General features: G+C 34.3%; 1 protein-coding gene across 1 annotated transcript; it reads left to right on the plus strand.

The window, feature by feature from the left end:
* The first annotated feature begins 11,762 nt into the window (after nucleotides 1–11,762).
* Nucleotides 11,763–12,665, plus strand: LOC104865292 (olfactory receptor 18-like). The gene is given in 1 exon segment (XM_019208099.1): nucleotides 11,763–12,665. A coding segment is annotated over 1 exon segment (903 nt).
* The last annotated feature ends 291 nt before the right edge of the window (nucleotides 12,666–12,956 follow it).

The following is a 12,956-nucleotide window of genomic DNA, read 5'->3' on the forward strand; positions in this document are numbered from 1 at the left end:
AATCCCCACAAATTCCATGAAGGTGCACTTTTATTAATATTCAAAGTTACCCACAAATCAGAAATATGAGTATGTTTGTGTGGTAAATGTAGAGTGGTAAATGCTAGATAAATGGATGAAAATAGCTAGACAGATGTAAAAAAAAATGATGGGCAAATATTTCCACCAATTATATTAGATTTTGTGTATATCGATAAATGATGATTACCTGCTCTTGATTTGGCTAATGATTGATATAAAAACATAAATCTAATGGTTTTTGAGATCTCCAGGGTAAAGCACTTTTAGAGTTCATATAACTATCTTAAAGTAAAGTAAAAAGCAGTATATGTGATGTTGACAATAATTCTATTTACTAAATTAATATCAGAAGTTAAAATTATCTATTGTATCCTAGATTTTAAAAGTTTAATTCCATTCAAGTATGGCATTAGAAGCCATGATAGGTAAAAAATGTGCCCCACTTAAATCAGCTAATATTTTTCTACTAATTTTTGAAATAATTTTAATTACAAAGCCCATATGATGAATAATTATGTTGATCCTGAAAATTTCTCATTATTTATCTGCAACTTTGTAAAATTACTGTTCTAATCACTGCATGAAGTTTTACCTTTAGAACCATACTTTCAAATAACCAATGATTTTTAGAGTATTACAGATATGTACAAGTTAAATAAAATCACATTATGTGTAATGTTCAAAGTCACGCAGTTTGTAATAGCTTATATGTGAATTCTGAAATGCCCATGTACAATCAATTCCTTTAATGTAAGAATAGAAAATATCATTAATAAGAAAAATGTTTAACCTAAGCAAGGTATATAGTCATTTCATCCCTTTGGAAGAAATGTTCTGTTGCATTTCATTTGCTGCTCCAGATTCTAAGAATTATATGGGAGAAGTTAACCAAAATTTTTGGTTAAGTTTGTTTCTTTTTTGTAAGAAACTTTTGACTTTATGTTTTGTATGAACTACTTTGAAGATATTGATATGCTGTGTAATAATTATGGTTATTCTCTTATTATTTGATTAAGAAAATTTGTTTTATTTTTCTTAAAATAAAAATAACATTTTACGATATGGAAAAAGAATCAACATATACTTGTTGAAGTGCCTATGAATGTCACATTCCCTCTACTACCTGTATTCATTTTTCAAATCAAACTTTGTTCTACCACATTCAGTGGCTGCTGTGAATTTTAAAATTACTTCCTATTGAATGTATTGATACCTTGGAAACAATCCAAGAGGATGTGATATGAATTATAAATATATATGCCCCAATCATACAAAATAACAATTAGAAGATATTAAACACCAAATAAACACTAATACAGTTGTGATGGAGGCCCTCAATGTCACATTGTCAGAAATAGACAGATAAACTAACAAAAGATCAAGGAACTACCATAGGAGAATGAAACTTTTGAACAAATAGACTTAATAGATATGTACATAGTCTTGCATCCAAGAAAACCAAAATACACATTCTTCCTAGCAACACAAGTAACTGTCTCCAAAATAGATTAAATAGTAGCTTATATAACATGCTAAAGTAAATGTGAAGGAACTGAATTATCCCATGCATATTAACAGTTCATCATGCAATGAAATTGGAAATGTAAAGCTATAGTATCCACAAAAATGTATAATCACATGGAAATTAAATAGTACACTTCAGAACAAGCAAGGATGATGTAAAACCAGAAATTATAAAGTTTCTACAATTGAATGACAATGCCAACATGAAATACCAGAATTTATGCTACACAATGAAAGCATTCACATGAGGATGTTTAGAGCAGTGTATTCCCACAGCAGAGAAAATGGAGTGACCTGAAATAACCTAATGTTCAACCAAAAACATCTATTAAAAATAAGAACAACAAGTTCAAAGCTTGACAAGAGGAATATTATAAAGAACAGAGCAGAAATGAATGCTACTGAGGCTAAATTTCAATCAAAGAATTTTGAAAGATTAAATAAAATGGACAAACGCTTAACATAATTTGTCTAAAAAGGAAATGAAAAATTGAAATAAATTTTATAGAAAAACTGCATCTTCTTTATCCAGTTTCCAAATGATGGGCAACTGGGCTGTTTCCCAGTTTTAGCTATTACATACTGTGCTGCTATAAACATAGGTGTGTATATATCACTGTGGCATGATCCTTTTAACTTTTTTGGAAAGATACCCAACAGAGGGTACAAGATTCCAAGGATGAATGTAACTGTTCTATATATCTAAAAAAGTATCATTAAACTCAATGAGAAAAAAAAATCAAAATCCATGCCACTAGGAATGAAGGGAGAAATCCCAAAAGATTCTACAGAAATTCGTAAGATAAATACCTACTTTGAAACTCTACTCAAATAAGATGGAATATTCAGTAGAAATGGACAGATTACTAGATATACATGAATTACCAAAGTTAAATCAAGATGATATAATATTAAAGCAATCCAATATCAATAAGTATTAATGAATTTGATAAGGTAATAATATAATAAAAACTACAAACTAGGCAATACGTGGTCCTGATGGGTTCACTGTGGAAGTCTACAAATACACTAGAGAAGGTCAAGTGCTATTTTTTCTTAAAATCTTTAAAGAAATTGAAAGGGAGGCAATACTCTAATACTCATTCCCGTAAGCAGGTGTTACCTGAGAGCAATATCAGAGGATGAGCCAACCAAAAGAGAGAACTACAAGAAAATCTCCTTTGTGAAAATAGATACAAAAAGTCCAGGAGGTCATGCACCTGCCGGGTGATCTCAGGCAGGCAGTCAGCTGAAGAGACCCCCTCCGGGGTCTAAAAATATTTTCAATATGATACGGGCAAAGAGAAAGTAGCAAAGAGTGAAGAAGATTATACACTATAAGCAAGGATGATTCATCCCAGGGATATAAGGACAGTTCAACATAAGCAAGTAAATAAATGTGATACAAAACACTAAACGAAGCAAGTAACCCACATGATCATCTCAATAGGTGAAGGCAAAACATATAACTGAGTGCAACACATACTCATAATGAAAAACCTTAAGAACATTGGAACAGAAGGTCTATCCCAATTTGATAAAACCATCTCTGACAAACCAACAGCCAACATTGTACTAAATGTTCAAAAATGGAAAACTATCTCTTTAAAATCAGGAACAAGACTAGGATCGGCACTATTATTGTATTACTATTCCCATCCAATATAGTTCTGGAAACATTGACCAGAACAATTAGATATTGAAACAAGATAAAAAAATGAAAATATTGAAACAGTGAAATCATTATGATTTGTGAATGACATTATACTCTACAGAGAAGACCCAAAAATCCCCACTGAAAGACTCCTAGATTTAATAACCAAATTCGGTAGCATAGTAGAATACTAATTCAATACTAAAATATCAATAGCATCCCTGTACACAAATAAAAAAACTCACTGGGAAATTAGGGAATCAATAAATTTTACAACAGCATCAAGAAAAATTAAATACTTAGAAATAAATCTAATGAAGGAAGTAAAACACCTTTACATTTAAATCATCAGTACTCTGAAAAAGGAGGTCAAAGAGGATATTAGAAAATTGAATGATATCCATAATTGTTGGACCCACAGAACAAATGTAGTGAAAATGCCTATGTTTCCAAAACTCATACAAAGATGTAATGCAATCCCAATCAAAATATCAATACCATATCTCACAGAAGTAAAGAAAGCAAATCCTAAATTTAATTTGGAACTAGAAGAGACCCAGAATACTAAAAGTCGTCCTGAGCAACAATGGTAAGGCAAGGGTCATCACGATGGTCAATTTGAAATTATTTTACAAAGCTACTGTGATAAAAAAGCATGGGGCTAGCCACAAAGTAGACACAAGAATCAGTGGAACAGAATAGTAGATGCAGAACCTACTCCAAACATTCTCAAACTCGGCTACCTTATTTTTGACAAAGAAGACAAACATCTTCACTGGAAGAAAGCCTCTTTAGCAAATGGTGCTATGAAAACTGCTCCTCCATATGCTGAACATTAAATCTAGACCCACATCTCTCCTATTCTGTAAATGAAAATTGCAATGGTCAAAGATCAAAATATTAAAACAAAAAAACCTAATTGGTGGGAGATAGAAAAGGAAAAAAATTTTAAAGACATAGGTGTTGTTAAAACTTAATTCACAAACCCCTGAATGCATAGAAAATATTACAAAGACTGAAAAACTGGCATACCATCAAATTGAAAAGTTTTTGCACAGAAAGAAAAATAAACACCAACAAAGTGAAGAAACTACCTACAGAATAGGAAAAAAAAATACCAGCTATTCATCATACAATGGACTCATAACCAGAATAAATAAAGAACTTAAAAAATGGGTGCCCCAAATATAAAGATGCAATCCCAAAACTGGAATCTAAAATTAATAGAAATTTTTTAGATGAAAAAGCACAAGCAGCAAATCACTTTATAAAAATGTTCAACATCAGTGATCATTTGAGGAATGTGAATTAAAACACTGAGATTTGATCTCACCCCAGAAAGAATGGCTACCATCAAGAAATCAACCAACAGCAAATGCTGCTGAGACTGTGGTATAAAAAGAACACTTCTCTATTGTTAATGGGAGTGTAAATTGGTAAATTAATATGGGAATCATTATTGACTAAAGGTTCCATCTCCACCTATTCCCTGCTACATATTTTTATGAAAGAATTAAAAATGTCATAGAACACTCATTTTTATATCAGAAAAAAATTTAATAGCTATGTTTCAGAAAAAGTACACAAGAAAAATGATTTGTATGCATGATGGAGCACTACTCTGTCCCAAAGAAGGATAAACACAGACACTTGGAGGTACGTGAATGCACCTTTATAACATAAATCTAAGTGAAATAAATCAGACACACAGTTTAAATATCTCATTGTTTCTACAGTGTGAGAAAGACAAAGGATAAATATGGTCCAAAATGGAACAATGGTGTTGGGAAGTAGGACGAAATTGTGCACATGGGAAGGGTAATAAATGAGGGAAAGTGATACAGGATGTAATGGAATAAGTAAAAAAGTAAACAAAAAGAATGGAAGAGAATCTGCAGCAAAAGAAGTTCGTAAATGATGAGGGAAAGAAGGATTGAAGGGAAGGGAGAAGAAATGGGAAAAAAGCCTTAAGATATATAGTGTAGAGTTAAAAATTCTCTAGAATGAACATAGTCATTATGGATGTCAAAATGGTATCCATAAAATGAATTTAAAAACAATTTACAGATATGCTAGGGAAAATAAATAAAATGTATAAACCTGTGGAAGTGAACCTTTCAGGGAACAAGTGTCAAGTTGCAACCCAAAGGTCCTCTATTCATGGCAAAGTGTGAAGACTACAATTAAACCTGACTACTGATCTATTAGTTAAAAAACATACCATAGTTACTTGGCTTGAATCCTGACAAAATTGGGCTGGGAATTTAGCTCAGTGGTTATGAGGCCTGCCTCACAAGCACAGGAGTCTGAGTTTGATTCCTGGTACAAAAAAAAAAAAAAAAAAAAAAAAAAAAAAAAAAAAGAAAGAAAGAGAAAAAACTACAGAAAAATGGACACTGTCTCAGATGTCATGTCATCCATTGTTTAAAAAGAAAAAAAAGTGCTACTGGTTCACCTCCACTTTTATAGACATCAAGAATGAATATTTTGTGAATATTTGAAATTAAAATACATGTACAGACAGGTGTCTGTGTATTTATTTTCTTTTCCAACCTCTTTTCTCAAAAGTTTCTCATACAACACAAAACCACAAAATCTAACATGAGTGTCAGTATTCATCTCCTATGAATCTAGGTTGGAAGCCTTCCAGGAGGTTATTCCTGACTATGTACCTGGTCGTGCTTGGAAATGTGCTCATCATCCTGGCTGTCCTTTGGACTTCTAATCCTCCACATATACATTCATCTACAAGCCGTTTTTGGCTGAAATCTGTTTCATCACCACCATTGTCACAAGAATGGTTGTGGACATTAAGTTACTCTCTCAAATCGTCTCTGATGTGTCTGCCCGGAAAATATTGCTTTTTGCTACTTTTATACATAGGGTTGATATATTTCTGACTGGGAGAACCTAGGATCCTTTGGGGCCATCTCTCAGAATCTGCTATGATCACTCACTTCTGTGGCCTCTCTGATTTGATGAATTATTTTGTTTAGCTTCCTAGACCTCTTGTGGAATGGTTTTTCTTGCTTTGTAATGTATGTATGTATGTGAAGGATGTGGGAATTTCTAATTCATTCCATGAGGAGTCCCATGTCCTCTTTCTTTCCTGTTATCAGACCTCCAGCAATGACATAGTCATGTGTTTTGTTGGTGTAACCTCTGGATTTCTTCCTACATGAGGAATAGATTTTCTTTTTAACTGAAAGTGTTTCCTCATTTTTAGAGCTTCTTTATTAGGCAGGAACTACAAAAAATTCTTCACTTAATAGATTGTTTTATTTTATTTTATTTTTTTTATTGAGTTTATTGGTACATTTAGGGTTTTATTGACATAGCTTTGAAGTGTATTTTTGCTCAGTTGTTTTACAATCCTTTGGAATAGATATAAAGTAGAATTACTTACACACATTCCACTGATAAAATTCATCTACATCCTTCTAAGTAGGGATATCAGCAACTGCATTAGAAGGGTCTTCAGAAGACCAAATCTTTAATCTCAGTATTTGTGACAATAATTTGGAATATAGACTTGAATTGACAAGTAAACTAAATATGTTGACATATAAGACATGTATTCTTATTGACATTGTTTCTGTGGTTACTAGGATTTAACTCTTTATCATGTTTCATAGTATATTGGTCAATGGCATTTTGGAGGAGAGGGCCAAATGTGGTGTTTTACAAATCTATATACTATTTAAGTTTGGAAAGATAAGATATTTTAGGTAATGGATGTGGTGGATAGTTTTATAATGAAATCGCCACTTGTATCATTGAATAACTCTAAAAAACTGACAAAATTGGTTTTTTGTTATAGCCATTGAACTACAGTAAACAACAAAAATAAAACACAAGGTGTTGTTTTCAAATGGAAATAAAAAATGAATTTAGCAAATATTTTCTAGTGCTTACGGCTTCTTATTGGACGAGTCTCAAATGTTTGATGGGCATTTATTCTCTACTTTTTTACCATTAATAGTAAGTCCTTAGAGATTAGGATGAAATCAATCAATTTTGCTAATGACAAGCTCTGTGCATTGAACCTCCAAGAACATTTAATTATCAGTAATGAGCCTGTGCCTCCACCTTCTCATTTTGGTTGTAGCAGTCCAGTGGGCTCTTTGCCAGGGCCCCTCTTCCATGATTGTCTGCACTGGGAAGCTCCTGTCTGAACATGTGGTTGCATCAAGTCTGAAGACAGAGTCTGAGTCTTCAGAGGGCCCAACTCAGGAGCTCTTCACTCAATCTGTACTTTTTGACTATGACCCAGCACAGAAGCAGCCTTACCCAGCATGTGCAAGGAAGAGCCTGGATAAGGGAGTATCAGAAACATTATTTCCTCATTACTGAGGCTAACATACTAGCTTTTCACCCAATTTGAGGATGCTAATATGTAAAATTTTAGTTAGGAGAAATATGAAGCTTGTCCTTTCCCCCCATTGGCCCCTGATATGTAGCACATTTGGCTTTCCTTTCACAGTTGTTATGTGTGTCACTGACATCTCGCCCACAAAAACCCTCTTGAGTGTTACTGACCATTGCAAGAAAATTATGGAAGGTCTGGTGGGGTGGAGGAAGACAGTAACACTAACATCATGTTTTCTATGTAGCTTGTTTCACTTCATTTCCCAAGTCGAGTCTTCCCTGTATTCAACAAAAAGAACAAAAATACACTTTATGTAACCGCTACCAGTTATTTGGTAAAAAGAGTGATATGTATCTTAATTGGATGATCTGAAGACTGAAGGCAGTAGCCAGGAGAATGCTAGAAAGGAGTTCCTCAGGGAGCCACAGACATGTTAAGATGATCACAGTAGTTAGTCCCTGCAAAATGTTATGCCTTGATCATTGTGTACATTTCTTTATTATTTGTGCACTATGGGGAAGGGCAGTGGGCAGTATCAGCTGATCCAGTATAAGAAGGACCATTATATATCACAGGCATAGTAATCACATAGTAATTCCTCACACACCTCCTTCTTGCTATCTCCAAAGCTACATTGCAAATGTCTATCTTACCCTTCATTCTTCAAATGTGCACACTTGATCTCAAGACAAGACATAGAATAAGGTGCTGATTTCATTTCTACTCAGGAGTTGTCCAGGGTTCAAACTGTGCCTCTGATATATGTGTTCTTAGACATGTGTGTATCTGCTTAAACCTTCCTAAGGGGAATGAAGTAGTGAAGACCAGGTGCATAGATCCAGAACCCGGCATCTAAATCTCAGATGCTATTTGCTCCACTTCATATTTCTTGAACTCGTGTCAAGTCACTGGAACCTCTGAAACTCAACATTGTCCTGTGAGTTGATGTCTTGTTGACAATGGAATTTAGGAGAGCATAAATAGATATGGGTACTTTGTCTATGATTAATAGTGACAGATGTATATAGGAGAGGCGATACGAATGAAATATCATTCCTTGCTTTTTGAGGGGATGGGCCAGTGGGAAGGGCAGGGGAAAGGAAAGAAGGGTAAGGAATATATATGAAAACAGGAAAAAAACAAAATCAATGTCTATGCAAATGGGAGATGGAGGGTTTGAAGAGAGGACAGGGGAATGAGGAATAAATAAGAACCAAGATATATCACGTAAAGATACAGATCCTTAATGATGAATGTCATCATATGTTATACCTAAAATGAACTAATAAACTTAATGAATAAAAAGCAATTGAAATATTATTATTAATAATGATTATGATAATGCTAATTTTCTTGACTTTCGCCTAAAATATCCTAGAAATTACTATTTTCTATTTCTTCAATGAGACATTCATTTTTTTCTTTTATAAGTATATATTGTATATCAGAGAAATGATTTAGTGATATAGTTGAAATTTCAGAGATTAATATCTTAATATTAATATCTTTTTGACATAGAGAAAACCCGTAAAAAAAAAAAAAAAACTTCTGTGAACAGTGGATATAGCTTTCTTTGGCTCACCAAAATTGACTGGAATAAGTGTAGCTTCAACACAAGAAGTGCTTTGCTGTCTGTAGTTTCACCTCTTTCAAGAATATACAATAAAACAAAGGCAAAAACAATAATACCTCCCTTCTGAGTCTCTTTCGGGGTCATAGTATTTCATTCACTAGCACCATACAATTTTTTAAAATCATGACATCTATTTTCATGTGTCAGGAAAAATAAGTATGCTAATAATCTTAAGACTTATGCTGATTTAATTCTTAAAATCACATCATTCTTGTTTTCCCTGAGTACTAACATTTGTTTTCTTCAGTAAACTCACTATTTTCGTAATGATGGAACTGTTCATTTGAAAAATGATATGATAAAATTTTGTTAACTTCCACAGTGACCTTATTTACTGCACATGTTGTACACATGGGCATTATTCTCTCTGTTTCCACTGAGCAACATCAACACAGAGATGTGGAGAAGTCTACACACATTCATATTCGAGTAGCAGACCACTGGTGTGTGATTAAATATTAATTCCTCCTTCACCAGACAAGTACACTGACACCTCTACAGGATAAAAATGAAAATGTTACTCCCTGCACAAATTCAAATTCCTTAGCCAATAATCATGGCAGGCTTCTTAATATATATCACAAATAGTTTTGACAGTATACATTATCACTCATAGGTTGTATGTGCTAAGGACTGGATTTTTTGAGACAAAAACTATAGGTGATTAATAATAAAATGAAACACACTGGAATCTAAATAACCATCCCTTCTCTACATATGATATCAGTATACTCATTTTTATCATATGGAAAAGCAGAAAGAATTTGAAGATTTCTGTAAAATGCACTCATTAATTAAATGATGTTCCTGTAATAATGCACTCTGCCAAGTAATTTTTTTTCCCCAGCAGGTCATGCTGTGGATCAGTTATAGCGTGTGAAGTCAATAGGTACTTCACAGAAAATCCTGATAGCTTGACAATGTGATCTAGTACATTTCAGGAAGTGAGATGTTGATATGTTGCAGAGAACTTAGATGAACTTTAGGTGACTCATAAATTTACCTCAAAGAAACCTCTTATGCAGGCACAGTCAATACTGAAGTGTAAGATTTCGCACTTAAAAACACGCAATATATTCAGTTATTTTCAGGAACAATGACTATGATCTCCTGTGAAGAAGCACATCATCAGGATGAGATAATGAAATATCAAATTTTATAGTGGATTAGTCAAAATTCTTTCAAATGAGTGGCAGGGGGAACACATTATTAATATATACTTTTAAATATAAGCAATGAGTTGTACAGTCCATATTTATAGTTAATAATAATGAATCAAATTCTGAGTGCCCAAAAGTAATCACAAGTGTTGCTTCTCAATCCTGATGTAGGGAACAACCACCAAGAACTTCACAGGCAAATACATAGAAATAAAACTGTTTTTCATCTCAGGGCAGGGACCATCATCAAGAAGACTGAGATCCACTTCTTTATGAAATTTAAATTATTTTAAAAATCTTTTTTTTATTTCGTGTAAGTATTCAGGTAATTATTGTCTCCATTTTATAGAAAAGGATACCATCCAGATATATTGAAATTATTTTTTGTACTTCTCTCTCTGAATTTTCCCAATTAAATCATAGTATACCAGAACAAATAATAAACAGCTTGGCTGCAAGTAGCTGAGGTGAGAGAATTACAATCCATATGGAGAGAAAAGGTGAAGTGAATGTCTCTTAAATTTCCTAAGAAGATTAGGATTCATACTTGGGCTTTGTTTCTTTCCTGGTGCTAAAGTCAACCACACGTAAAGACCAAAATTAGAAAATCAGTGAAGGTATATTTCTAGATCACTCCCTGTCCAGGACAGAAGGTAAAACAACAGTACAATGTAGTTCTAATGTATTATTTTACTGAGGAGTATTAGGGTTAATGAAAAAAAACAGGCAGAAAATAAAACTATTTCAAATATGCTCCTAAGCCTTTGTTCATTATTAATTCCTGACAGGTGTGATTCACATAAATGGCACAATTGTGGTCAATGATGACATTACTTATGTGCATATCAATTAACTGTATTTACCAAAATTTAAAGTCTAACAAAGGTACAGCTACAGAGTATGTAATAAATAAATTTGAAACTACAAAGAAAATTTAAGTAGGGACATCATGAACAAACAAAGCTACTCATGAAACACAACAAAGTTGAAAATTGCAAAATACTTGTAGCAGTGTTTACTGATTACTAAGACCTAACGTTGATTTAGTGTTCATATGAAGCCTTACTCTTTCACAGTTTTGAACATTTAAAGTCAAAGCACATTGCATCATTTCATGAAATTTGGTGGCTGTTGCTTTCCTTTTTCAACTTCCTTCTTCAACCTTCCTTCTTCTTCCTTCCTTCTTCCTCTTCCTTTCTTCTTCCTCTTCCTTTCTTCTTCCTCTTCCTCTTCCTCCTCTTCTTCTTCTTCTTCTTCTTCTTCTGCTTCTGCTTCTGCTTCTGCTTCTGCTTCTGCTTTCCTCCTCTTCCTTCTTTTCTTTTCTTTTTTTTTTTTTTAATTTTAAGCTGCTCAGGCAATGCACAAGCAAAAAATGTAACCCCTGTCACAGAATTTCATCTCATGGGACTCTCAGAGGATCCAGACCTGCAGCCCATCTTCTTTGCTCTGTTCCTGACCATGTACCTGGTCACAGTGCTCGGGAACCTGCTCATCATTATGATCATCGTCTCTGACTCCCACCTCCACACCGCCATGTACGTCTTCCTCTCCAACCTGTCCTTGGCTGACATCTGTTTCATCTCCACCACCGTCCCAAAATTGATTGTGAACATCCAAACTTAGAGAAGAGCCATCTCCTATGAGGACTGCCTCACACAGATGTCTCTTTTTGTCATTTCCGGGTGCATGGATGACATGCTCCTGACTTTGATGGCCTATGACCAGTTTGTGGCCATCTGTCACCCCCTGCAATACCATGCCATTGTGAACCCCTGCCTCTGTGACTTCTTAGTTTTGTTGTCTTTCTTCTTTAGCCTTTTGTATTCCCAGCTGCATAATTTTATTGCTCTGTACTTTGTCTATTTCAAGGATGTGGAAATTGCCAATTTCTTCTGTGAACCGTCTCAAATTCTTAATCTGATCTATCCTGATATTGTTACCAAATACATTGTCATGTATTTTTTTGGTAGCATCTCTGCTTTTGTTCCTCTCCTAGGGACCTTTTTCTCATGCTACAAAATTGTTTCTTCCATTCTGAGAGTCTCATCCTCAGGGGGCAAATATAAAGCCTTCTCCATCTGTGGGTCTCACCTGTCAGTGGTGTGCTTGTTTTATGGGACGGCCATTGGAGTGTACCTTAACTCAGCTCTATCGAAGTCCCCCAGAAACAGTGCAGTGGCCTCCGTGTTATACACTGTGGTCACCCCCATGCTCAATCCCTTTATCTACAGCCTGAGGAACAGGGACCTGAAGAGCGCACTGCGAAGGCAGCAATGCAGAACCCTGCAGTCTCATGGTGTCTAACAATGTTTACACGGCCTGTTCTGTAAAATTCCTGAATCCCAACCTGCGTGTTCGTCTGCCTCAGTCACATTATTCTTGTAGCTCCGTGGCTTTTACTTCACTCTGTGTTTTGTATCCAAATAATCAATTATTCTGATTATTTTAACTGAGTTATGTGTATTAGGAATAAATTTCAAATGAGTTAGAATTAAATAAAGTTTTTGCAGCTGTAGGTGACAGAGCTTTCTTTCAGTGTTATTTTCTATTGTATTTTCCTTCCACATCCGACATCTTGTCATTTTTGTCCTTTTT

The sequence above is a fragment of the Fukomys damarensis genome, unplaced genomic scaffold (assembly GCF_012274545.1).
Source record: "Fukomys damarensis isolate Sample0158 unplaced genomic scaffold, DMR_v1.0_HiC HiC_scaffold_30, whole genome shotgun sequence".
Classification (NCBI taxonomy): Eukaryota; Metazoa; Chordata; class Mammalia; order Rodentia; family Bathyergidae; genus Fukomys; species Fukomys damarensis.